Source organism: Eriocheir sinensis, unplaced genomic scaffold, assembly GCF_024679095.1.
Source record: "Eriocheir sinensis breed Jianghai 21 unplaced genomic scaffold, ASM2467909v1 Scaffold449, whole genome shotgun sequence".
Classification (NCBI taxonomy): Eukaryota; Metazoa; Arthropoda; class Malacostraca; order Decapoda; family Varunidae; genus Eriocheir; species Eriocheir sinensis.
Genome location: NW_026111775.1, coordinates 198,974 through 226,725, shown reverse-complemented (window position 1 = coordinate 226,725; position 27,752 = coordinate 198,974). Strand labels below are relative to the sequence as shown.

Genomic DNA, 27,752 nt, shown 5'->3' with positions numbered 1-27,752 from the left:
TAAGAGAAAAAACAAATGAAAAATATTAAGAAGAGAGAAAGGGAAGAAAACCAAGAGGAGGAGGAGGAGGAGACAGAGGAATTAAGAGAAAACCAAAATGAAAAATACTGAGAAAATAAAGAAAAAGAAGAAAACGAGGAGGAGAAAGAGAAAGAGGAAGAGTAGGAGGAGAGAGGAGCCAGCCAAGTGGTACGATACAGATACGCAATACACTTTCACGTCTGCAGTATTTATGGCAGAGCAGCGCAGCAGTAATTTTCTCCTTCGCCTCTAGTCTTAGCCATAAATCCTTGGCGTTGCATCATCAGAATATTGACGCTACTCCTGCACCGAGGCCATTAAAACACGTATATGTTAATGGCCATCTGCATGCACTCCGCGAAAGAAAGAGAGAAAAAGAGAAGTGATTTGGGGACCCGCTGTACATAGGTATAGTAAAAAACGTATCTTGTATTCTAATGTTCGCTATTTTTTTTAGACAGTCATGCAGATCTGGCCTTTTCAACACTCGCATCTGGGTTTTGAAAGGAACAACCACGAGGATTAAACAATTTTGGGACCCTGTGTAGAGAGATATGGTAAGAAAAACCTGTCTTGTATTCTCTTGTATGCTATTTTCCTTAGACAGTCATGCAGATCTGGCCTTTTCAACACTCGCATCTGGGTTTTGAAAGGAACAACCACGAGGATTAAACAATTTTGCGACCCTGTGTAGAGAGATATAGTAAAAAAACGTATCTTGTATTCTATTGTTCGTTATTTTTCTTAGGCAGTCATGCAGATCTGGCCTTTTCAACACTCGCATCTGGGTTTTGAAAGGAACAACCACGAGGATTAAACAATTATGCGACCCTGTGTAGAGAGATATGGTAAAAAAACGTATCTTGTATTCTATTGTTCGCTATTTTTCTTAGGCAGTCATGCAGATCTGGCCTTTTCAACACTCGCTTTTGGGTTTGCAAAGGAACAGCCACGAGGATTAAACAATTTTGGGACCCAACCTAAAGAGATACAACCTTTTCAAATGGATGTACTAGGGCTCAGAGGTGTTAGAAAATACTGAGCTAGTGGGGCCCTTGAGATACCCAGCGCAATGAACCTACACAAAGAGATAGAAAAGCAGACTACTAGGACGTATTAATCATTGGCTATATAGTTAATTCACGTGCCAGACGATAATGAATAAAAGTCCTTCTTCCTTTGGCCACTGTTCCTGTCTTCTGGTCTAAGTGGACTCGGCCATTAAGGAAAGATGCGTGACGTGTTTCCTGAAGCCATTAACGGAAGAAGGAGGAAGTGTTTCTTGAGGTATTCGCGGAAGGCTGTTGAGTCTCAGCTAATAATTCCACGCCGTTAGTTTCCAATCCCACACGTTATGGGTTTGGCCGAAAAGAAGGAGGAGCATGTGGTGAGTATGTGCTTCAATCTTCCTCTTACATACACACACACACACACACACACACACACACGGATTGGAATGGCCTGATCAACACTTTCGGTATATCATAAACATTGCATATTCCTCGCTGCATTACGTTAACTCTTATGCAGCCGTAAGGAAAAGTATAATCAACATAATCAATGGTTTAACTTACCTATATTAATGAGAAGAACACCTGTGTCCTCTCATTAATAACAGGATGATGATGATAATGAAATGACGGTATAAATAATGATAAGTATATAACATAATCAACAAAATAGGAAAGGAAAAGGAGACGAGGAAGAGATGAAGGGGTGGATGAGTGAACGAGTGTGATAATGAAGAAATAATAGTGAAAATAATGATACTAACAACAATATCAACGAAAACAATAGGCAACGAAGAGAAGGAGGAAGAGAAGGCGTGAATGAGTGAGTGTGTGAGTAAGCGAGTGCGTGAGTAAGTGTGAGAGTGACAAAACAAATGAAAATAATGACAATAACAACAGTATCAAGACAAAATTAACACGAGAAAGAGGAAAAGGAGGAGTGAATGAGTGAGTGTGTGGGTGAGTGAGTGAATAAGTCTGAGCATGATAAAACAAGTGAAAATAATGACAATAACAACAGTATCAAGACAAAATTAACACGAGAAAGAGGAAAAGGAGGAGTGAATGAGTGAGTGAGTGAGTAGGTTAATCAACACTCATATGACGTCAGGCGGGTATAAAGGGCCGCGGGGGGCAGGCAGCGAGGGCAGTGTCTCCGGCGGCCTCTTCAGCGATGGTGGCAACGGTCTGGCTGCTCCGGTGTCTGAAGGTGGAGTAGGTTTGAAGAGTTAGTTAAGAGACATACCTAGGCCACATACATAAAGGTTGCCCCCCCTCTCTCCCGCTCCCTCCCTCCTTTAATAGCATGAATATTGAGTGAACCAGAGCTGACAAGGTGCTTTAGAGGAGAGAAAAAAAAGGAAATTAAGGGAGAGGAGGTGAGGGGAAGGGAGGAGAGGTGGGAAAGGAAAGGAAAGGTAAGGTAAGGTAAGGTACGAGATACAAATGAAAAAGAAAAGTAAAAAAATTGAGGGAGAAAAAAATTACATCCTAATCCTCCTCCTCCTCGCCTAGAATCCTTGTGAAGCCGTACCTCTTCTCTTATCCATAAATCCTTGGCGTTGCATCATCAGACTATTGACGCTACTCCTGCGCCGAGGCCATTAAAATACGTATATGTTAATGGCCGTCTTCTACATGCACTCCGCGAAAGAAAGACAAAGAACATAAGTAAAAGTCCCCATTTATTTTCTTCACCAGCCTCGTCTTCCCTAATTACTTATACACATTACAAGGTGGATGTGAATATAGTATCTTTACACTCCACGGAGAGCATCCAGTTGAAGATAAAACTGAATTAGATCTTCGGAGAGACATCTTGATCTGTTTCTTATGTCTGATGAGTCGTGTTAGTATTAGTCTAATGATCGTGTGTGTCCGCAGGTTATGGTGGTGGTGGTGCCCGTATTTGCGGCGCAAGGGGACGGTGCGGCGGCTGTGGGAGTGGCGGGTCTTGTGCGGGCCATCACGAAGGAGGTCCTCAGCGACTGTCACCTGGCTGTCGTGGGCTACGGGCAGACGGTCATACAAAGCATCCTCAGGTAGGTAATGCATAGGTTCGAGGCCCAGTGAGACGGAGATGAGCACCAAGGTCACGCGCAGCTTAGTGTATGCCCCAAGATGGTCTCATACAAACAACGTAATATTCTCTGTTATACTAATCCATATTCTTAAACATTTCGAGGCCTACACACCCACAATTGATAAGGCTTTCGTAGAAGTTCTCGTGTTAGTATTTCCATGGGTAGTTATATGCGCCAGGTGATAGTTTGATAAGGCTTCTTCTGCAGGGGTCTGGACAGCGGCGCGACCCCCGTTCTGCCGCGCACCGTAGTTGACGTGGCGGAGAAGTGGCAGGGGCGTCACGGTCTGCTGAGGGGCGTGGTGCGGGGGGACGTGCGGGACGCTTGCAGGCTGTTGGTGGCGCAGGGAGCGGGCAGCGGCAAGGAGGAGGTATTTCAGTGAGTGCGTGTATCTGTTCGTAGCCATGACCAGACGTGGGGTGAAGTGTATACTGAAGTGAGATGGAACTACAAATGGTTAAGTGAATATTAATGGAATGGACGCTGGAGTTGAATCGCTAAAGTATAATATGAAGAACACTTACAACAGACAGAAAAAAGTGAAAAAACGTTGAGGAATATGCGAGTCTGCAGTGGTTTAGTAATGGGTGATGATTCTGTTGATCTTAGTGTCTGTTACCCTGTCTGTTAGCTTGCCTGTCTACCTGTGTCTGTCTTTCCCTTGGCGGCTTTCCTGTAGCTAACGAAATACCTGAGTTTGGAATGGATTAATAATAGCTGATTCTGATGATCTTGAGTATGTTACCCTGTCTGTCTAGCTTGCCTGTCTGTCTGTCTTTCCTTTGGCGGTTTTCCTGTAGCTAACGAAATATCTGAGTTTGGAATGGATTAATAATAGCTGATTCTGATGATCTTGAGTCTGTTCCCCTGTCTGTCTAGTTTGCCTGTCTGTCTGTCTGGGTCTGTCTTTCCCTTGGCGGCCTTCCTGTAGCTAACGAAAATAACTGAGTCTGAAATTAATTAATAATAGCTGATTCTGATGATCTTGAGTATATTACCGTCTGTCTAGTTTGCCTGTCTGTCTGTCTGGGTCTGTCTATCCCTTACCCTTCCTGTACCTAACTTGCTTTCTACTCCGTCTTCCCTCTCTTCATCTGAGCTTATAACTATTCTCTACCTCACGTCTTTCACGGGCTATAATCTGAACTATTCACCCATCGACCAACCAATCAACCTGTCACAACAAGGAGGGTGAAAAGGAGAGCATCCCCGCGAAGACGGTTGAAGACAAACGAGTATTAATCACACACACACACATACACATACACACACACACACATACACACATACTATAAACATCCTCGCGGCATAGATGAATACGAGACGAGCACCGCTGACACACGGCAAAGGGAGTGTTTATGAGTGTCTGGTGGCCCTCAAGACATTTATGGTACATCAGTTATGCTATGTAATGCACCGTAATGTCCAGCGGCGTGTCGGGGCTTTCTTGTTATGTGGCGATCAATGACTGGGCTCTCTTCCTTCCTTTATTGCCTTGCTTCCTTTGTATTTTGTTTCTTTTCCTTGTATTCTCTTTCCTTTCTTTTTTCTTCATTCCGATTATCTTACTTTTCGCATTTCCTTTCTTCCTTCCTTCCCTGTTTTCTTTCCTTTCCCGCCTTCCTATCTTTTTTCCTTTCTTCCCGTTTTCTTTATTTCCCTCCTTCCCTCGTGTATTTTCGTCCTTCCTAACTTCCTTTCCTTCCTATCTTCCCTTCTTTCCTTTCTTTCTCTCCACCTTCCTTCTTTTCTTCTTATCTCCCTTCCTCATTCCCTTTCTTTCCTTCCATTCTCCTCTCCTTCCCTTCTTACAGATTTCTAGAGGAGGCGAGGCTTTACGAATGGGAGAAAACATACGTAGTGCTTGTGGGCGAGGAAGAAGAAGAGGAACAGGAGAACGAGGTACCGGGAAAGGCAGAAGGAGGCAAGGAGACGATGGGACAAGAATCGGCGCTGCTCCACCAAGCCTTCAAGAACACGCACTTCATCCTCTACCTCGTCCCTCGCCACGCATCGCCTACACACCTCGCCGACCCTCCAGGCCTCGCTACTACGAAGGGTACACGAACAGGAGCGGAACGTGGCGTCAAGGTATACACGCGTTGCATCTACTGCGCCGCCGGTGGAGCGTCTCTTCGTCTTCTGTATACATGGAAACCGTCGCAAACTGATCAGCTCTCCACTTCCTTCTTTCCTGGTAAGTGTAAGCGAGGGTGCAAAGATGGGTGCCAGTTTTGTCATTTCCAGGTGTTTTTTTCTGTATCTTTCCTTTTTCTTCTTCTCCTCCTCGTTCTCCTTCCGCTTCTTCTTCTCCTCTTTCGTCAGGCGGTCAAAAACATAGATGCTAGTGTTATCTAGTCTACGTCTTTTTCCTCAACTTTTCCATCTTCTTCCTCATTCTCCTCCTCCTCCTCGTCTTCCTTCCGCTCCTTCTTCTTCTCCTCTTTTGTCAGGCGGTCAAAAACATAGATGCCAGTGTTATCAAATCTACGTCTTTTTCCTCAACTTTTCCATCTTCTTTCTCATTCTCCTCCTCCTCCTCCTCTTAGTTCCATCTCCTCTTTCCAGTGTCAGCGTTACCAATTCAATGTCTCATTCTCTATTTTTCTCACCCTCCACTACAAGCTCAAGGGCCAATGCGACGGAGATGAGCACCGAGGCCATGCGAGGCTATACCATAAACCCCGAACTCTACCTTTTTCCCTTTTCCTCCTCCTCTTCCTCCTCCCTCTTAACATAGACCAAAAAAAGTAACAATTTGACCAGGAGACGAACACATGTTTAAAAGTAGAAGGAATAAGGATTTTGAGCTTAAAGAAAGAAAGGGAAACAAAGGTAAACATGAAACGGGTGAAATATAATTGAGTACCCGTTCCCCCGTTCTCCTACACACGCGCTGACGTCCCCTAACCCTTGACTAATACTGCCCTCAAAAGGCAGAACGCATTAACTCCAAAAATGCCATTTTTGAGATTTTCATATCAATGGAATCTGCGGAAAGAGGCCAATCATATCCAGAATAGGTAGATACGCCTCTCATGCCCCCAAACGAAGTTACAAACTAGCAAAATGCATCAACTCCACTGGTTTCTACATTGTTTGAAGGCATAACGCATCATAACCATTCTTACACAGCAAAACGCATTAACTACATATTGTTGTGGACTTGATGCACTTTGCCTTGAAAGCTATGTATTGAATTTCATTAAATAAATATGGAAGAAATGCACTTTGCTTGATTATATGATAATACCAATAGGTAAGGTTTTCAAAGCAGAACGCATTAAGTCCAAGGTTTTCAGAGCATAACGCATTATGTCCATACTATGTCAAAGTTAGTCGGACTTGAACAGTGAAACTGACTATTTATTACACATTCAGTGAAATTTAATGCCATAAAACAACACTACAAAGATCAATTTATATGTCGAACAAATTACAGTGTGCAGATGGAATTAGCAAAAGAGCAATGACTAATCAAATCTTTATTATCAATTTTCTCAAAACCAAAATTTTGGAGTTAATGCGTTCTGCCTTTTGAGGGCAGAATAGCCCTGAAGTTATCGAGTCCAGGGGCCGTGTCATGCATACTAACAATGTCCTATATCAGTGCTGTCTAGGGTGATGGATTGTCTATTTCCTCCGTGATGTTACCTAAGTATATAATGCAAGGTATGGGAATGGAATAAGGAGTTAGCTAAGGTAGTATTCTGAGGTGATTTGCCGTTTATGCAGAACAATACTTCTTTTTTTTATGTCGTTATTTGTAACTATTCGGGGTATTCTAATGTATATTCAACCTTTTAGTTTCGTAGATCTATGTACTACTTCTACTTCTACTATCACTACTATTACTACTTTTCCTATCCTCATCCTCTCTCTCCTCCTCTTCCTCCTCTTTCTCATCCTCCTTCTCCTCGTCCTCGTCCTCGTCCTCCTTGTCATCCTCCTTCTCATTCTCATTCTCCTCCTCTTCCTACTAGTCCCATCTCTTCTACTACTACTACTACTACTACTACTACTACTACTACTACTACACTATTCGGCCACCACTGGATAGCTAGCCGCTGAGCCTTTCACCATTAACACGTCGCTCTCTTAATACTTAATTTTCTCGCCTCGTCTTCGCCTTCCTTCATATTTGATCGCTTCGCCTCCCCACCACTTGATCTTTTCCTTCGGCTATTTCTTTTTCTTGCTTTGTTCTTGTTCTTATTTATATTCTACCGTACCGTTGATGAGGTTTCAGGCCCCGTGAGTTTGTATATAATATGATTGTTTCTTCTAAAGCATGGCCACTTGCCTATGACATAAACACTCTCTCGTTAGGTTGGTAAGGTTAGTATTGAGGCAAATCTATAACAAATATATTGATAATCCTGTTTACCTTTTTTTTACGATAAAGGAAGCAGCTCAAGGGCAATGCAAAAAAAAGACCCCACTCAGCGTTGCCTCTGTAAAAGTAAATAGAGCTGATGTAAACTCCTCTAGGTCTTGTCTCATTTACCGAATAAGACAAATGCTTCTCAGGGCCCCTTCGAAGTCTGCAGGGCCACCGTCTGCGCATCGTGTCCATGGAGTGGTTCCCCTTCATCGACTACAAGCGCCACACACCGGAGGGCGGCGCAGTGGTCACCCCGCGGGACTCACTCGACTACCGAATGCTCAAGGAGATCTCCAAGCGACTGAATTTTACGTGAGTGAGCGAGATCTTGCTTTTCCTTGCCTTTTAGTGAGTGAGGCGAGTTTTTTCTTTGTCTTGCATTATTTTTAGGACCGAGAGAAGACAATATATTTAACTAGTGGCATAAAGACAATAGTTGGGAGCGAGATCTTGCTTTTCTTTGCCTTTTAGTGAGTGAGGCGAGTTTTTTCTTTGTCTTCATTATTTTTAGGACCGAGAGAAGACAAACTAATGGCATAAAAACAATAGATGGGATATTTTCGTGAGTGAAGCGACTTTTCTTCCTTTTGCATCATTTTTGGAGCGAGAGAAGACAAACAAATGTCGTTAAAGATATACTTCAAACTACTAATACCACAACAGTACCCAACACGATCACCAACACCACTACCCACGCTCCCATATTAGCTCACCTCTGCATACTAGTCTCCTCCTCCTCTTCTTCCTTCTCCTCGTCTTGATCTTGATGTCACAGTTACGAGATGCGAGCGCCTTGGGATAACCAGTGGGGGACATCGACTTCAAGCGGGAACTGGACGGGTGTGGTGGGGACGCTGCAGCACCAGAAGGCAGACTTTTCCATGATGCTCTCCTACATGCCGACGCGCCTCTCCATCGTCCACTACTCCGGTATCTACGCCTCGGAGCCCCTGGTGATGGTGACTTCGAAGCCGCGGCCGCTCTCCCAGGCGTCTGCACTTATCCGGCCGTTCTCTGGTGCGTGTGCGTAAGTCTGTGTGAGAGACAGACAGATAGATAGATATGAAGAGGTAGAGAGAGAGAACCAGCCTAACGAGAGAGATACAGACAGATAGAAAGAGATAGAGATAGGCAGAGAGAAACAGAAATATAGAGAGACAAACTATAGAAAGAGACATAGAAAGAGAGATAGAGAGATACAAAGCAACAAACAAGTGCACAGGAGATGAAGAACGATCCTTAACACATATATATACTCACCCATATGCAGTCGAGGTGTGGGTGGTGACGTTGGTGTCGGCGGTGGCTTCGGGCGTCGTGCTATGGGGGCTGCAGCGGGTGTGGGCGTGGGCTGCGGGCTGCGAGGGGCTGGAGCTGAGCAGAGCCATGATGACCACTTGGGGCATCCTGCTTGAAGACCCGCCCATCAAGCTCCCCTCCAATATGACCGGTCAGGTAAGGAGACTTCGTTCACACAAATACCAAATCCCGTAATCTTATTAAACGTACCGACACCTGAAAGACTCTCGTTAAAGTGTCTGGGATATCCATGGACTGCTTTGTGATCCTGGTGATAGTTTTACCCGACTTCTGCATCTTGAAAGGGAAAGGCATCCAAGACAACCCGGTTAATCTTCTCTGTGGTCATGGAAAAAGGGTCGTATAGGTAATGGGAGTCCGATGCGTTTAAAAATACGGACTTTTGGAACATGGGTAAAAAGTTCATGTTGATTATAAGCGATTTGAAAGCCCAGGGGAGTAAATGAATATAGAAGACGAGTTGAAAAAGGGTATAGTGTAGTGTAGAGTAGTGTAGTGTAATGCAGTGTTTTTTGGGGTGTTGCAGATGGTGGTGGGGTGGTGGTGGGTGTACTGCATGCTGCTGACCATCGTGTACCGCTCCTCCCTCATCGCCCACCTCACCGTGCCCGGACAGTCGCCAACGTTGGAGAGCCTCGCCGACCTGCTGAAAGCCAATCGCCGTGAGCGTTGGACGTGGGGTTACGAGCCCACGTACGGCAGCGGCTGGGAGTGGCTCAAGATCAACGAGAACCCCACCGTCAGGACCGTCTTCAAGTCCCTGATGGTGAGTGAGAGAAAGAGGAAAGTTGTTACGTTCTCACATACATTTACGATGAACTCCTCCTCCTCCTACTTCTTCTACTCCTACTCCTACTCTTCCTCCTCCTACTATTACTACTATTACTATTACTATTGTTTATATCTCATTCATGCTCTTATTCATTTTCGATCCTATTCCCATAGACTTAACACTCCTAACCCAATGCTCCCCACGCCCACTAACACCCACCGCGCACTTCCATCTCTCTCCCACACACGCCTGCAGGTGGTGGACCTCGACGAGCAGCTGGCACGGGTGATTCGAGGCCGCCACGCCTTCATCACCTGGAAGTATTACATCCGCTCGGTGGTGGCCGCGCGGTACAAGGGCGCCTCCCCACTCCACACGGCGAGGGAGGAGCTCTTCAACTACGGCGGCTATGGCTGGGGCTTCAGGTGTGTGTAGGGGGGGATACTAATACTAATACAAACACTAATACTAATACGAACACTAATACTAATACGAACACTAATACTAATACCTCGTTCCCGGCAGGAGGGGCGCGCCGTTCCGAAGTCTGGTGGACGATTTGCAGGGCCGCCTTGTGGAGTCCGGACTAGTGACCACGTGGCTTGACCAGCTGGTGGAGGCGGGGATGACTGCACGCTTGCCGGAACCCGCCACGCCCACATTGGACACCCAGCTGCTTCTGTCCCAACAGGTAAGAAGAAGCCCGGTGTCCACTGGTACTAATACTAATGCTAATACAAATACCAATACTAGTACTAATACTAACACAAATACTAATACTAATTCTAATACTAATACTAATAACAATACTAATACCAATACGAATACTAATACTAATACAAACACTAATTCTAATACTAATACTAATGGCAATACTAATACCAATACGAATACTAATACTGATACAAATACTAATACTAATACCAATACTAATACCAATACCAATACTAACACAAATACTAATATTAATACCAACACTAACACCAGTACCAACACTAATACCAATACCAACACTAATACCAATACCAACACTAATACCAATACCAACACTAATACCAATACCAACACTAATACCAATAAATGTAGCAGGAAGGGGCGGCCCGGGTAATCTTGGGCCTGGGTCACCTGCAGGGCATCTTCTACCTACTCGGATTCGGCCTCGCCCTCGCCTTCGCCACCTTCCTCGCCGAGCTGCTGCCATTCTGCCGCCCCGAGGACACCCACAAACCTTTCCACCTTAAATTCCGTTAATCTCCACTTCTCATACACACGCAAACAGACAAATATAAAAAATACCCTCTCCTTTCCCGTTAATCGCTACATCCACGTGCTTGAAAGTCAGGAAATTTGATAAAGCGTAAGCTGATTGTGGTGTAGGTGTTTCTTTTTAACCTTCTTCGGTATATCCCTTAAGAGAGTAGGTGTGGGAGGGAGATAAAACTGTATACGATAAGGTGTCTGCTCTCAACCCTCTCTGCCTACTTCGTCTCTTATAATAATGGAGATAATGAAAGAGGAAGGCGGAGAGGGAAGTGGGGCGGGGAGGGATGAGGCTGCATGGCTGTATACGGGTTTGTCTTCTCGTTAGGGTGTATAGAGTGCCAGTATTACGCTTTGATGCCCCACTGTCCGCTGCAATACATCAGATTACATGACAGCGACGCCTCCCACCACTGGCCAGATTAACAACGTGAGAGTTCTCCCAAACGCTGACAATCCCTAGGGAAGGCGAGTTTAAAAGCAATTACAGCAACGTCAGCAGTAGCAGCAACAACAACAACTAATCTGTGAGCATTGGTGTTTTCGTTTCTCTTGAATTCCTTTACGCTATCCATCCACCTCTTCCTCGGCCTCCCTCTTTCTTCCTCTTCTTTCTGCTCATTCTTGATTTCATTACTTCAATTTTTATTACTTGTCTGACCATAGTCCTTTTCTATTTTCTATTCTTCTCTTCTCTTCTCTTCTCTTCTCTTCTCTCTCTCTCTCTCTCTCTAACATGTGTCTAATTGCCGGCGGCCGATGAGTTTTCGACGCACACACACACACACACACACACACACACACACACACACACACACACACACACCACTTTCTCTCCCACCTTATGCTTCGTCACGTCAGCGGCGATGGAAGGGAGGGCGGGAGGGAGAGAGAGGGAGGATAAGGTAAGGGAGGAGGGGGACAGAGAAGAAGGGAAGGAGGGAGGGGAGAGGAAAGGGAGGGGAGGGAGGGGTCCTTCTCGTATCTAGGACCTATTTTGTTGCTGTTGTTGTTGTTATTGAAGGATACTCGAGAGAATGAGATCGAGAACGAGAACAAGAACCAAAAGAAAAGGAACTAGAACAAAAAGAACAAGAAGAAATAAACGTAAATAATTGAGAAAAATATTAAGATGCATTCAAACGTTAGAGCAAATTAAATAAATGAACATGATAAAAAATAAGAGAAAAACTTCGACCTAATTATAACCACGATCAGCTAAGGACCAGGAAAAAAAAAATATATAGACATTCATAATTCTAATACCTCTTCTTCCCTCCCATTTTCCACTATTTATCTTCTATCTATCAATCTATCTATGTATCTACCTATCTATCTATCTATCTATCCCTCTCTTCTCCCTTCCTCCCTTTCCCACTCTCTCTTTGTTCTTTCTATCTATCTATCTATCCCTCTATCTCTCATGCACACACAAACACATACACACATACACCCCTTTCCCACTATCTCTCTCCTATCTATCTATCTATCTATCCCTCTCTTCTCCTTTCCTCCCCTTCCCACTCTCTCTTTGTTCTCTCTATCTATCTATCTATCTATCCCTCTGTCTCTCATGCACACACAAACACATACACACATACACATCTCTGACTTCTCGAGGGTAACTTTCTTAATTCTGTAACACCCCTAGCTAAACTTTCACCTTTTTACGTCCGCTCGCTCCTAAAGCAGTGAGGAAAACTGACCAACCGAGTGCTCTTCCGAATCTTCTCTTGATCCAGTTTAATAATCAGACCGTGGATGGGATTTCTGAGGGATGGAAGGGGGTGGGGTAGGGGAGTGGAAGGAAGGGGAGGGAAATGTATAAGAAAATGGGAACACGAACAGTAGAAGAAAGAGAATGGGCTGAGAAGATTGAGTGAAGGAAAAGGAAGGAGACTAAGCAAGAAGATGGAATAGAAGGGAAGGAAGAGGAGAGGAATGCATAGAAAAATGGGCGATCGAACAGAAGAAGAAAGAGAATGGGCTGAGAAGGACGAATAGGGGAAAAGGGAAGGGACAGAGAAAGAAGATAGAATAGAAGGGAAGGAAAGGGAGAGAATTACATAGGAAAATGGGAGAATGAACAGTATAATAATGAGAATGAGCTGAGAAGGCTGAATGAAGGAAAAGGAAAAGGACAAAGAAGAGAGATTAAATACAAAGAAGGAAGAAGATATTTGTATAGATGTAGATGGAAGGTGAGGAGAAAGGATAAGGGAGGTGGAAGGTAGGAAATAAAGGCACAGAAAAGAAAATCCATCACCTGCTTGCCATAGATTCGATCCCGTTGAGCAGAACCTCTCACTGGTAGGCCAAGAATGTCAACAGAAAGCGGGCAGCCAGCGAGTGTTTTCTACGCTGCGGGATGTTTAATTTCTTTTTCCTTAACTGAGATATCCACACACACACACAGAAAGAAGAGGAAAAAAGTCAAAAATAAAAATTAAAGATTGAGGGAAGGGAAAGGAGAGGAAAACAAGAGGAAGAAAAATGAAAAAACAAAAAACAAAGAGGGAAAAAAAATTCAGCGTTAAGAAATGAGGAAAAGAAAGCCATCAGTCATCATTAAGTGGTAGAAGACTTTAAGGTGACAGGTAATGCTTATGTGCAGAGGTAGTGTTAGATAGTTACCGACAGGGAGAGTGAGAGTGAGCGTGAGGGAGAAAGTAGTAACAGTAGATGTAGTTAGCGTGTTTACCTGCTCGATGGGGGACTTACACACACACACACACACACACACACACACACACACACACACGCCAGCTAGATAGACAGACAGACGTATTTTCAAGCATTAAAGAACAAGTCTCAAGAAATGTATACTGGCAAACAAGACTTCTCTCTCTCTCTCTCTCTCTCTCTCTCTCTCTTTCTTCTATAGTTCTTTTTATAGGGACGTACCTAAACACACCAACCAGACAGACAAACAGACAGATAGACGAATTGAAAGATCGACAGCCTAATCTAACCATTCTGTCTAATATCTAGTGAATTAAGATCCGCCCGGAAGCTGTAGCCTAGGAACACGTGGGTTATCTGAAGGTGTGGAGGAACTGAAAGATGCTGGGTTGCTATTAGACACTATTGGCTATCGCATCAACCATTTCCAAAGGCCATAAAAGAGATTAATCAGGTTCTAATAGTGTTTTATCACGTCCACATTACAGAAGAAGAGTCAAACTACCACCAGGGTCATTAAACTACCCCAGGATATCCCCACAGCCCCGAGGAAGGTCTTACGAAATGTGGGTGTTTTATGCTCGAAATGGGAGGAGGCGGCGCGCGGTAAGAAAGTGAACGAGCGCAGCAAAACAAAACGGTGAAACCTTTATTGGGTGCTCTGGTAGTCCTCGTGATGGCAGGTGGCGGCGAGGCTCTAACCACTACTTTCTATCCCAACACCGCCACCACTATAATCATCATCATTAAGCTGTCCATAGAGGAGACGCCGCCTACCTGTCTATCTGTCTATCATTCCCTCTATCTCTTCTTCTTCAGTGTTTTAGGGGGCTGGTTAGGCCATCCCTCTATCTCTCATGTACCACAAACGAACACACATACTTTAAACTTGTTGAGGGTGGAGAGGCGTCAGAGAGGGAGCTCATTGCACACACACACACACACACACACATTGGTCCATAAGTTCTTTCCTACCGACAGTCTAAAGTTGTAAGTCACTGTTAGTCATCCAAGTCATGTATGTAGCCTACTATAACACCTGGAGGCGTCTGTAACCTTGACGTATAGGCCACTGGTGAGACGTTAAACCGCTTCCACTACCAATGAATGAGAAGAGAAGTGAACGACCCACAACACTTTGCTTCACCTCCAGATGCTGAGCCCATTCATGTAGGGCGGCAGATGGCTGGCGGACGGCTCTCTGGTCTGGATGTATGGGTGATGGATAGCAGGTGGGAGGGATGGGATGGGGGGGAGGAAGGGAGGGAAGGAGCGGTGATAGCGTGATGAGGGAACGCGAGACAGATGACTGATTGACTGGCCGTGAATACAGGAGTGCCCGGCGTCCTTTCTCCAGCAAAAAAGTCTGCCACGAGAACGCCGCCAGTGATTTTTCTTCTGATTCTGCGACCTTTCAAACTAGTCAAGTCGACGGTTGGACCTCAAGGGAGAAGAAAAGACAGCTAAAGATTTGTTTCTGAGCGACCTTTCAAACTAGTTAAGTCGACGGTTGGACCTTAAGGGAGAAGAAAAGACTGCTTATGATGTGTTTCTGAGCGTGCAGCCTTCCAAAACTAGTTACAAGTCGAGGGTTGGAGCTCGATGGAAAGGAAAAGACTGCTAATGATTTGTTCCTGAGCGTGCAGCCTTCCAAAACTAGTTACAAGTCGAAGGTTGGAGCTCGAGGGAAAGGAAAAGACTGCTTATGATTTGTTCCTGAGCGTGCAGCCTTCCAAAACTAGTTACAAGTCGAGGGTTGGATCTCGAGGGAAAGGAAAAGACTGCTTATGATTTGTTCCTGAGCGTGCAGCCTTCCAAAGCTAGTTACAAGTCGAAGGTTGGAGCTCGATGGAAAGGAAAAGACTGATAATGATTTGTTTCTGAACCTGCGAACACTTAAAAATAGCGAAGTCGAGGGTTAGAGCTCAAAAGAAAGGGAAGGATGGATGGGTCGGTTAATAAGTTAGTAATGTACAAAAGGAGAGTGAAAAGGAAATCACAAGAACCCTTTATCAATGTTTCCTAACCGTAGGAGCAACAAAAATAATCACTGATAGTTTTGTTTCTGAATCTGCGATCTTCCAACAATAGTAAAGTCGAAAGTTACGAGCTCCAGAGAGGGAAGTTAGTGATGCCGGAAGCTAAAGAGAAGAGATCCATCAGAACCACTTCGTGTTATCCAACCATAAGAGCATCAAAACAAACACTAAACCATACTAGATCCTCCCTGATGAATAGAAACCCTTCCAATCGTGTGACAAGCAACAAAGAAGGCTAGAAAGAAAGAGCAAGACAGTCATTAAGTCGAGGGTCAAGCCGCGCCACATCTGACAGAGCGCGGGATGAGAAAGAAAGGCCGCGGGAGATGAACCCAAGCAGTCTATCAACCTAGCGGACTCCTTGGGTGAACTACTGCCCTGGTATGCGAAAGGGGGAAGGCAGAGACAGTGTACAAGACGAAGAAAGCGGAGAGGGTGGAGATTAACAAGAACAAGAACGAGAACAAGAACAGGAGGATAAGAAAAGCAATACCCAGAAGACCAAGAAGAACAAGAAAAGGAAGAGCGGGAACAAAAACAGGAGAAAGAAGAAGAAAAATGGAGAAAGAAGACCAAGAAAAAAACAAGAACAGGAAAAAGAAGAACAAGAATACGATGATGCTGAAGATACGAATGATAACAAGACGAAATGTTAATTAAAAAAGAGAAAATCAAAGGAAAAAATTAAGTAAAAGGAATGAAAATGAAGTAACATAAGATAAATTTTGGCCCAGGTAATAACGAGAACAAGAAGATTACGATGATGCTGAATATGCTAATGATGAAAAAAGACGAAATGTTAATGAAATAGAAAGTAAAAGGAATGAAAGGGAAGTGAGAGAAGAGAAATTATGACCCAAGTGATAACTAACACACTAACACCTCCCAGCATCCAAATCTTCATCTCCGGCTTCAATCTCCATCACCTGAAGAGAGTGAGAGAGCACACGCACACACGCACGCACCTCAGATTCCATTATTAAGAAACTCAGCCATGTGTTAAGTCTTTGGGCACACACACACACACACACACACACACACACACACACACACGTGGCTGCTTCTCTGTGTGCCAATGTCTTAAGGGGGAGAAAGGAAGCTTGTCCTGTTGCGAGTCTGTTAGCTTTCCCCGCCCTCAGCCTTACCTAACCTTACTCACCTATCGTGACGACCATCTCCACCACCACCACCACCATCACCCACCACACTGCCATCACAACCACCACCACCACACTGCCATCACCACCACAACCACCACCACCTAAGTAAACATTCAGAAGGTTTCGTAATTGATAAACTAGCTTAGATATACACAAACTTTTATTAAAATGAGGATCACGAATGAGAAATGGACTTAGGCAGGTTGGAATCATACGTAGAACTGGTGTTATGATATAGACAACCAAAATAACCGAGTGGCAACCCAAGAATTGACTACTACTACTACTACTGCTACTACTACTACTACTACTACTACTACTACTACTACTCTCCTCCTGAAATTGACCTATCTTTCGGCCACTCCTCTAACTCTTTTTAGGAGCAGTGAGTAGCAGGCTTTTTTTTTTTTTTTTTAATTATCGTTTCCTTTTTTTTTGCCCTTGAACTGACTCCTTTGCTGTAAAAAAAAATACTACTACTACTACTACTACTACCACTACTACTACCATATCTTATCTAGGAAAGAGAGGAAGGAAAGGAGAATGGGAGGAGAAGAAGGAGAAGGGACAGCGTGAATTGGCTAGGGAAGGTGGAGGACGCCAAGCACCTCACTCTGATATAGGACCAGCCCCTCACCTGCGTCACCTTACCTGCCAATCATTACTACGGACTATTATCACCAAGTATACACCAGCTACAGCCACTGTCCGCAATAATGTCACAGTAGAAGGATATGAACATTGGTAGATGATTTTCCGATTCCTCTCTCTCTCTCTCTCTCTCTCTCTCTCTCTCTCTCTCTCTCTCTCTCTCTCTCTCTCTCTCTCTCTCTCTAAGTATTCATAAACCTTCTCCATCCTCCTTTTTTCTCTTTTACCGCCAATGACTCATGAAAACGGTCTCAGTTTCTCCCCTCGTTTACTGTATACAACCACTGCGTATCAACCTGCCACCACCGCACTATCATCCTCCTCCTCCTTGCTCCCTTTAATTTCCCACCATGACAGTCAATAAAGGCCGACCCAATTCACGTACGATCCAGTTCTCTTTTCCCACACACACTTCAACCCGTCAACCCACCTGGACATAGCCACTAACGCTCGTTTTATATCTGTCTATGGTATGATCTGTGACTGTGTTCCTCGGGTGACCTAGATTTTTTTTTCTCTTTTGTTTTGCTTTTATGATTCATTTGCAAGCATCGTATTATAGCATATCTGATCCCTGTTCCCTTTGCTCTTCCCCCTTCCTCCTCCTCTACCCTGAATCTCCTCTTTTCCTTTCGTTCTTTCCAGTGATACCTTTAGGAGTCATTTGCAAGCCTCGTAGTCAAGCGCATCTATTCCCCATCGTCTTCGCCCTTCCCTCCTCATCTCGTATCATCTCCTTACATCCTCCTCCCCTCTTCCCTTTCTCCTCTTCTCGTATCTCATCCCCCTTACACCTTCCTCCCTTCTTCCCCCTCAATCCACACATTTGTCCTCACCACTTTCTTTCGACGAGAACACAAACAAGAGAGAGAAAAAAAAGAAGTCGGTCCTTTAGCCATCAATAGGTAGGTGCTGGAGGAGAAAGTGATGATGTAAGATAATGAGGGTGATGTTGTTGGTGATGATGGTGGTGATGGTGAGGGAGAAAATGCTGGCAAGAAATTAAGAGAAGGCAAAGAGGGAAAGCACTGAACACGTACGACAGTGGTGGTGGTCGAGTGTCGCTAGAGTAAGAATTAACAGATCTACGAAGTGAGACCACCTTCTCTTCCTCCTTTCTTCTTCCTCCTCTTTTCCTATCTTCTACGTTCCTCACATTTTCATCTCTTCCAACCCTTCTCTTCTCTTCTCTTCTCTTCCTCTTTCACCACTTCAATCATGGTTTTCCCTTCAACTTCTTTTCTTTCTCCTTCCTTATACATCTCTCACTACCTCTACCCTATTATTCTTTTCCTCCCCCTCTTTTATCACCTCTGCCCTTTTCTTCATTTACTTCTCCTCCTATACCTCCTCCTCCTCCTCCTCCTTCTCTCAAAACTTTCTAGCAACGAGTGTGGAGACGATGGTTGACTGGCTTTCTACATCGCTAGCGGGGGCGGCGGGGGAGTGAAAGAGTCGGAAGGTATATAAGGCGGTGCACGAGAGAGATGGGCAGTCAGTCACACCTTCGTCATCGTCGTGTTCAGAGAAAGTTCGCCAGTAAGATGGTCTCCCTGAAGGCTGTAAGTTAAGTGTGTGTGGTGGTGATGGGATGGGTAGTGATGTATGTGGTGGTTGATGGTGGTGGTGGATGTGCTCTGGTGATGGTGGATATCGTAATGGTCATGGATTTTGAGGTCTTAAGGGGCTATTACACTGGGCAAATTTTCCGTGGATCTTCAGTCAAACCACGATTATCGCTAGCGTGGTTCTCATTTGTTTCTTGATATTGCTGATGATGATGATGGTAAGTTACGTAGCTACTGCAGAGAGGGAAAGGCAGGAGGCTTGTACAAGAGGCCAGATGTGGGATTTCAGCAAGGCAGCAACATGAGAGGACTAAGAAAAAACTACCAGTATTTTTTTTCCTTAAGTTAAAAAGAATAGCGAGTCATCATCTAATCACTGTAACCCGAGAACATAAGTATCGTTTAGCTATCAGTGTCTTGCATATATATGGGAGGTTACAGCAAGATTAGGTAAGACTGTCCTATCGCATGTCACTACCAATATTTTTTTCCACAAGTTAAAAAGAATAGCGAGTCATCATCTAATCACTGTAACCCGAGAACATAAGTATCGTTTAGCTATCAGTGTCTTGCATATATATGGGAGGTTACAGCAAGATTAGGTAAGACTGTTCTATCGCATGTCACTACCAATATTTTTTTCCACAAGTTAAAAAGAATAGCGAGTCATCTTCTAATCACTGTAACCCGAGAACATAAGTATCGTTTAGCTATCAGTGTCTTGCATATATATGGGAGGTTACAGCAAGATTAAGTAAGACTGTCCTATCGCATGTCACTACCAATATTTTTTTCCATAAGTTAAAAAGAATAGTCATCATCTAATCATTGTAAACCGAGAATGAGTATCGTTTAGCTATCAGTGTCTTGCATATATATGGGAGGTTACAGCAAGATTAGGTAAGACTGCCCTATCGCATGTCATGATACAACTTGGGATCACCCAGCAGAGTATAATTATAGGATTAATAGTAGCAGTAATAATAATGATAGCAACCGGTGTCAATTGATTTACAGAACGATACTTGAATAAACTGATATATAATTCCGATAGATATATAAATGGACATATATATTTGTTCATCTTAAAACGTATCTCACCCATTCATTTATGTGGTTCTACGTGGAAAGATGAAACAGATAGATTATATATTTTTCATCTTATACCCAACTCACCTCTCCCTCCACACGTTGTTCCGCCCCTACAGCTAGTGGCGGCGGCGCTGGTGGTGGTGCTGGCGGTGGCGGCGGCGGTGTCAGGCTTCCCGGACGGCTACAAGAAGGAGCAGCTGGGCCGGGTCAAGATCCAGGTGTACCGCGGCCCAAGCAAGACCAAGGGCTACCACTCCTTCGCTCCCTGGGGCTACTACTTCACCCAGCCCGAGGACTACAAGAAGAAGGGCTACCACTGAGGGATGGACTGGGTACGTTGTGTAGGGGTGAAAGGGAGGAGAGGAGAATATAATCAAAGACTACCAAGGAAGATGAAGGAGTAATGATCTAAGAAGCGATACAAAGCGTCAGAGGTCTACAGAAGATAAAGAAAGGTGGGGAATGAAGGAGCGGTAAGGAAAGGATGGAATGAGACGGGAAAGGAGGTAATAACAAGCTACAAAGGAAGAGAAGATCAAGGAGTAAGAGTCTAAGAAGCGATACAAAACGTTAGAAGTCTACAAAAGATAAAAGTAGGGGAATGGAAGGAGCGGTAAGGAAAGGATAGAATGAGAAGGGAAAGAAAGGAATAACTAGATTGTCAAGGAGTGACAATCTAGGAACCGATACAAAGCGTCGAAAGTCTACAGAAGAATATGAGGAGGAGAGAGAAAGGAGAATGGAAGGAATGAAAAGGGAAGGTTAGGGAAGGAGAGAAAACACCAGAGAAAGAAAAAGAAGGGAAACAATATAATCTCGAGGATGATAAAAGCAATTCGATGGATAAGAAAGTAGATGAGTCATTTCAAAGCTAAAATAGTGTTCATAAACTCTTTCCAGCCCAAACAGTACCATTTATAACTTTAAAGTCGATGTGCTTCAATGCTAAAGATTTAACAAGGAAATTCTAAGCCATAAGTTACCTTCTTACAGACTAATTTCATCCTATTCAATTATTCAAATCACAAGCATTTCATGACACTCTCACAGGCAGAATCTTTGGTCAATATTCTTAGACACTTCCAGCTTTCACATCAACTAAGCATCAAAAAGATCAATAGGGTTATAGTGAATGTTTTATCACGTTCAATACAGAAACTTTGCCAAACTACCAGAGTGCGTCATTAATTTACCCTGGAAATGCCCCAAACTCCTACACACCTTGGCAATGTGTGTACTTGGGCACAGAAATGTTTTAAGAATTCAGTCCTTTACGTTATGTTCTCTTTCCAGCCCGAGTAACATCGGTCCCTCTCCTCGTCCACTCCCGTTCTCCCCAGCACCTACAGCTTCCGAAGTACCTGCTGGCCGGCTCAGAGGTCCCTTCAGTGCAAACAAATCTTAGTGTTCTAATGTTAAGGCAAGATTCGCGTGATTATTTATTCACAAAATTACCCTAGATTATAAGTATTGTAGTAATAAAGTTTTAAGACTTTACCAGAAGTCATTTACCAGTACATCGTGAATTGGTGACAAATTGGCGAATATACCCTCCATGCCTCGGTCTTATGTCAGACTTGCAAGGCCTCTCTAGTAGACTTGGATCTTCAACAGCAGTGTACTTAGAACATAGCATGCGAAGGGCCATTAGAAACAAAATTTTCATACACTCAAACATACAACACACTCATTTCATTCATGTATCAAAACAAGGATCTTCTTTTAAACACACACACACACACACACACACAATACACACACACACTGGCATGAAGGAAAAGTAAAAATACATGAGTACAAAGTCTATCTATGTATTGTAGAGGGCTGAATGAATGAATGAACTAAGTACAGAACAAAAAAAAAAAAAAAGTATATGAAAAAAATCAGCTTAAAAAAAATAAAAATAAAAAGATAATGGTATAAAGGCAGTGTCTCCGGATTGGCGACGAGGACGAGAAGACTCAGGCGACGGCAGAGCTTGGTTGGATGGTGTTGGGTCTCATCCGTTCCTGCATCCGTGACCCATACCCATTGTTCTCCTGGGAAGTGGTGGTGGTGGTGGGTGGTGAGGGAACTCTCTCCACATACACCCTGCCGAGTTCGAATCAAACTCGCCGTGCACTGTTCTGGTGATGTAACCCCAAGCTCACCACAGCATATTAGATCTGTGGCAAATGAGGGTGTTGTGCCTTGAGACAGTGGTGCCTCGGCTCTTCTTACTCCTCAAGGCAGTGGCGATATGGGCCTCCACCTCAGCTGTTCCTATTCCCTCAATGCAGCACTAAAACAGCCACCACAGCACTGCGATATTATGAAGCCCAGCCGCCCTCCTTCCACTGCACCTCACACCCCCAGCATCACCTGACACACACATACACACACACATGTACCCACAACCACACCCATGCATGCACACACTCCCATACCCACTGCATTTTTTCTTACACTTGCATATTCATATGTTCACAATCAATGTAGATAAGCACATGTACGCAAGCACATAACCAGGCTTACACACACACACAAACCCACACACACACACAAACCCTTGGTGAATCACACAAACACACACACACACTGCTGTTGCCTGCCTAAGTCCAACCAATCAAGTTTTAACTTTGAAAATATTGAAGTTAAATCTTACGAGATTCGTGTAATCAAGAGTAAAAAAAATTGTGCGAGAAGATATTTTGCATGTGGAGGTAAAGGATATGGAGGTGGGATGGTGGTGGTGGTGGTGGTGAGAGCAGGAAGGGTGGGGGGGGGAGGTGAGGAAGGGGAAGGGGGAGGGGAGGGAGACGGCAGCAAGCCTAGAGCAGTGGTATGCCTCATGTAACATTCTTTCTGAAGACACTTTAGATCCATGATGAATAAGGTACCACATGAATCAGGAGGAATTTTTTAATAATAATAATAAAAATAACTAAACAGTGATGATGGGAATGGTGAGCAGATGATGATGATAATGGTGTCCTCTCAATGAGGCAAAAGGAGAGAGGAGGTGGTTGGTGGCTGTCAGCTCGGGCTCCCGCCAGGTGAAGACAGACAGCGAGAGTACTCTTGAGGAACCCAACGAAGAATTACTTGTGTGGGGGAAAGAGGTGAGGGAGGGAAGAAGAGAACGTAATGAGACAAGTTATCAAATTTTTAATGAAGTTGATGGCTGACGACAAATGGGGAGAGGAAGATGATAGAGACAGAACTAAGGTTGATGTGGTGACGGATACAATTTGCTTGGTTGACGGGCATCTGGAGGAGCCTCTCTGCTGGGGACACAAGTTCCTCCACAATTTTGAGAACAGGTCTAGATGGGGGATGATGGGGGTGAGGGTGGGGGAACACACTCCAAAGATGTAGAAAAATTATCAGAACGGAAACTTTAACCGTGCGGAAAGTTGTCAAATTGGACAGAATACAAAGTACACAAATTATGGCTAATATCACTACGCGTCACTGAAAATTTTTGGATGAACATGCTGCAACCATATGTACACAAAGTCTGGATAAAAAATAGTCTGGGTGCTGAATCTTTAGGTAATTCTTTTATGCTGTTGTTGGTTTTGCTGTTGCTGTTGTTCTAGATGTTATTTCACTTTGAACTTTGGGTGGTGGTGATGGGGGTCAGTGACCAGCGCCAGCACCAAGGCTAGCCCTCACCTCGCCTGCTGCACTTGCCATCTATTTCTCTCTCCCACATCTGCACTGTCTGTCATGTGATGCCGACCTTGGCCATTTCTGTACAGTCCTCAACGGTTAATTACACGTCAACCAGCATTACTTACAAAATTCATTTTTCAACAGTCTCACTAAAAGCACTTAGTTTAACAGTAATTTTGCTTCCAAAATTCTATAAATAACCTCGTGCTTTTCAGCCTTGGTCCTCCTGGCCGCGGTTCGCGCTCCTCACCTTCAACAACCTGCGGCAGTGTACTCAGATCATGTCTGCGGCCGCCCCTCGGGGCAGACAGCTGGGTCTTGTGGGCCAGCCGAGCTCACTAGTCTACAGATCCTTTCTCCTGCTGGAGCCTCAGAGCCTCCAGCACACACTGCCTCTTATAAGACATACAAGAGGATTTTGAACTTTGATTCTTTCATCAGAAGAGTTCCACTGCACAAGTGCCCAGGCCCCTCACAAGCCTGTCACCACTCAGCCTCTCAGTCCAGGCAGCGGTGCTCCTGCGAGCCCCACTCCGCCCTCCCAGCCGGGGAGGCTCAGCACCTCCCTGCCAGCCATCACGGGGGCAGGGCTCAGCTGGTGGACTCGGGGCACCTGGATGGGGACACCGGGGCAGTGGTCTCGGCCTTCTGGCATCATTCAACAAACTGGGGGCTGGCCACGGTCGGGGCCGCCACAGCCATCGCCACCGCTGCTGCTGCTGCCACCACAGCTGTATCGTCCTGGATCTTTTTCCAGGGCCGGCGCGCTGCCCGCTTCAGGTCGTTGGTGGTGAGACTCTTACGCAGCTTCCTGCAGGGGGGAGAAAGTAAGTGATAACACCTCACCCGCATGCGTGTCATTCATTATGTATAACATGTCAAATATGAGAAAACAAGACACTCCCTGGCTCACAGTCGCACACTTACTTGGTAGTGTCGGTGGCATAGAAGTACACATCATCAGGGGCGTCCATCCATGAGATGATGCGGGGACGGCCCCCCACGCGGGACACTGTGGCTATCTTGGCCCGACTCGGTGTGTTGGGGGCTCCCAGGGGAGGCGTGGGCACCCCGGGACCCCCATTGACACCCACTGGAGTAACTGTCAGCCCAGGCGGAGGCACCACCCCTAGCTGATTCAGGTGTATAGAGTCGCCGCCCTCTATATCCTTCTGTCGCTTGGATGGAGGGAGTCCTGGGGGAGGATGACACTGGCGCTGGTCACAGGTCCCCTACGTCTGCCTGCCAACCTTCTAACACCTGACCCCCAAAGCAAACTCTTGGCTCTAGCAGCATGGGAAAACATCTGCAGCCCTATCACAGACCCTCCAGGAAGTGATATATGCTGACTCACTTTCATTCTGCCACTTCAGCTTGTGCTGCATGGATGTAAACACCCTCCAAACACACTCAAACTCTCTGCTGTACATGACCATACTAACAACCACATCACAGGACTTATGACCCACTTAAGCATAGAAAACTGATCTTCTGTTCATGTCCCTTAAAGCATCATAAGCTGCAACATTAACTTCAAAATATGCACAAATCCTGAAAACTTACCATGCCTGACAAACAAAACATAGCAGCTCAGCCCAGTGACATAGTACACTATTGTAGAGAATCATAAGAATGAAATACACATCGAAAGGATCATTAAAAAATATAAGGAACATAATTTCTGGGAGGGAAGGGGGGAAGGGCTGTGCCTGGAAAATAGTAAAGCCTGCATTCTCAGATGCTTTCAGCTCTCAACAAATATTTCCAAAGACCACCAAGGAGATTAGTTGGGTTCTCGAAAGTGTTTTTCACATTCTTGGTGCAGACGTCTTGTCAAACTATCCCTAGGCTCATTTAAAACTAGCCATGAAAATACCCACAACAACCTCTACCAATACCTAATTTGATGTGGACATCTAAGCACATCTCAACCACTAAGCACACATCAAGTTACCAAGACATGGCCTCCTCAGACTGGCCTTGATGATTTATTGCAGCCAATGAATGAAGTCTCCCATGTTCCTCTACTCTCCTAACAGCACATCACCCTACACATCCTTCCACCCATGTTAAAGAAATGGCCAAAAGAATATAAAACAAATCAGTGCTTAAAAGCATATCTGAAAAATGAAATGACTAAGGGTACATTAACTCTTAAAACATAGCATGCAGCACTAGACTAAGTTCTCAAACCACTTGCCCTTTCCCATACATGCCAGTAGTAAGCATCTATGACCTTATTAATCCAGCAAGTACTTAAGACATACTGCTATTTTGTGACTGTTAATGACACTAAGAATGCACACTGACTGAGCGACTGACACTGACACACAGCCACAACAAAAGGAAACAATGATCTCCACTGTTTCAACCTCCAAACTTAAAGTGTCTGAACAAATAAAAGGAGATATAAAACTCACCCACCTTCTTCCAATTCGCTCTCTAGAATGGGAAAACGTCACAATTACAAGCCTTATACGGGGTACTTTATTTAGTTATCTCTTTATTTCTTTTAAGATTCGTATTATGTCTCATTATTAAGGCTTATGATTCAATACAAGACTTCCAGGAAAATGTGGACAGGGAAGCCACAGTGCACATTTCTAAGTCATCCCAAGTGTGTTAAGGTAAGTGTTATGGGAGGAGAGCATGTGGGCGAGGAACAAGGACCAACTGGGGGTCAATGAAAAGAAATCAGCTGATGTATAAATGTCTGCAAACTGACTCCACTCAATGCAATTTCTTACCACAAGTGTCTGGTACTCTTAAAGGATCATGTGCCTGCTAGAAACTTGGTGGATATCTTTTGCTTTAACCACAAAAGTGACTGACATGGCATAAACTTGGTGGACTTTCATCTCACATGCCCCAGGATCAAACGAGCAGCTTATGACGGCCAACTTAAGCTGAGAATTTAGTTTGAACCTTTGGATTTCCCCTTGAGACCATTCCTGCCTCATGGCCACAGCTCATTGGAAGAGGGTGAGTGGGCAAACCAGGAGGGCATAGGCCCAGGTCAGAGGTCAGAGGGACAGAGATGGGTGTGTCTCAGGGAGTGGTGTGGAAGGGAGGGTTCAAGTAAACAAGGGAAGGAAGGGATGGGTGGCCAGGGAGACTCACCATCCATGCCGTTGATCTCTTCGTAGGTGCGGCGCTTCAGGAGGGTTGGGGAGGTGTTATTAACCACTGGCAGGTCCTTGTTGGGCACAGGTGTGTAGATGAGACTTCCATCTGCAACAAGAACGTGTCAGTGGTACAGCACGGTGGCTAAGCAGCTCTGTATACAGGAGTGCAATGTCTTGGGAAATGATCAACCAGCAGAAGCCCTTCAAGCCTTAGCCAGGATATGACAGGAAAAAGAAGGAGAAAAGGATTAAGGTGTGGCAACTCTTGCAACCTTGAAGGACCTCTGCCTCTCTCTCTCTCTTTCTCTCTCTTTCCAACCACCATGGTAACATAGTGACAGCTGCTGACAGTGACCTCAAACAACAGAACTTGGGGAACACAATTGAGGTAAGGCTCAGGTCAGTGTGGACACCAACCCCCAGGAGTGTGAGGAAGACAAAAACCAACCTGGTCCCTTGGGAGGTTTAGGGAATTCAATGTGGGGCTGTTTGGGGAGGAGCAACTTGTCGGTGGGGAGCATCCAGGCCGGGCAAGCCGCGCTCTTCTGACCTAAGCGGACTGACACCTGAGACACTTGGCCACGTCGCCGCCCCGTCCCTCGCTTCACCAGGTAAGCATAATCATCAAAGGTTTTCCCACCCATGCGCAGCAAACCTGAAACGTCACCCAGCCGTGAGTGTTGTTGTTGTTGCCCTTCCCAGCACATAGCACACCCACCTACACCCAGGTTAGGTTTAGCTGTACAGCACTAACTGCACCTACTTCCTGATTAAAACTTATGTTGCCAAATCACCGCTAACAGACAAAATGGCTCTTATATCATTCACTGTTCACAATATTCCAGTTTCTAATCTAGACGCTATCTTACACTAGAGATCTCAGGAAGGTTTTCCATCAAGTACTGAAGTAGAAGGCTGTGTAGGAGG

At 44.8% G+C, this 27,752-nt stretch overlaps 2 protein-coding genes across 10 annotated transcripts in view; one reads left to right on the top strand and one right to left on the bottom strand.

Annotated features, from left to right (window-relative positions):
* The first annotated feature begins 4,937 nt into the window (after positions 1–4,937).
* Positions 4,938–10,902, top strand: LOC126992340 (uncharacterized). 2 transcript variants are annotated; one of them, XM_050851030.1, is made up of 7 exons: positions 4,938–5,312; positions 7,646–7,811; positions 8,275–8,516; positions 8,770–8,954; positions 9,346–10,016; positions 10,117–10,282; positions 10,681–10,902. In XM_050851030.1, the coding sequence occupies exons 1-7, from the start codon at positions 5,051–5,053 to the stop codon at positions 10,840–10,842; spliced, it is 1,854 nt and encodes a 617-aa protein (XP_050706987.1). In that variant the 5' UTR covers positions 4,938–5,050; the 3' UTR covers positions 10,843–10,902. The 2 variants fall into 2 exon arrangements, with proteins under 2 accessions (XP_050706987.1, XP_050706986.1); XM_050851029.1 differs by having other exon boundaries at positions 10,678–10,902.
* A 12,811-nt stretch (positions 10,903–23,713) lies between these two features.
* The window catches only part of LOC126992338 (metastasis-associated protein MTA3-like), a 38,903-nt gene continuing 34,864 nt past the window's right edge, over positions 23,714–27,752 (bottom strand). For 4 of the 8 annotated variants that reach the window (XM_050851020.1, XM_050851022.1, XM_050851023.1 and 1 more), the window contains 5 exons: positions 27,274–27,480; positions 26,821–26,931; positions 26,125–26,142; positions 24,628–24,895; positions 23,714–24,511 (listed from right to left, as the gene is read on the bottom strand). In XM_050851020.1, coding sequence (XP_050706977.1) covers positions 24,355–24,511; positions 24,628–24,895; positions 26,125–26,142; positions 26,821–26,931; positions 27,274–27,480 — 761 coding nt within the window. In that variant the 3' untranslated portion in view covers positions 23,714–24,354. Of the gene's footprint in view, positions 24,512–24,627; positions 24,896–26,120; positions 26,143–26,820; positions 26,932–27,273; positions 27,481–27,752 lie in introns of all 8 variants that reach the window. The other 4 variants (XM_050851025.1, XM_050851021.1, XM_050851026.1 and 1 more) reach the window with 4 other exon arrangements.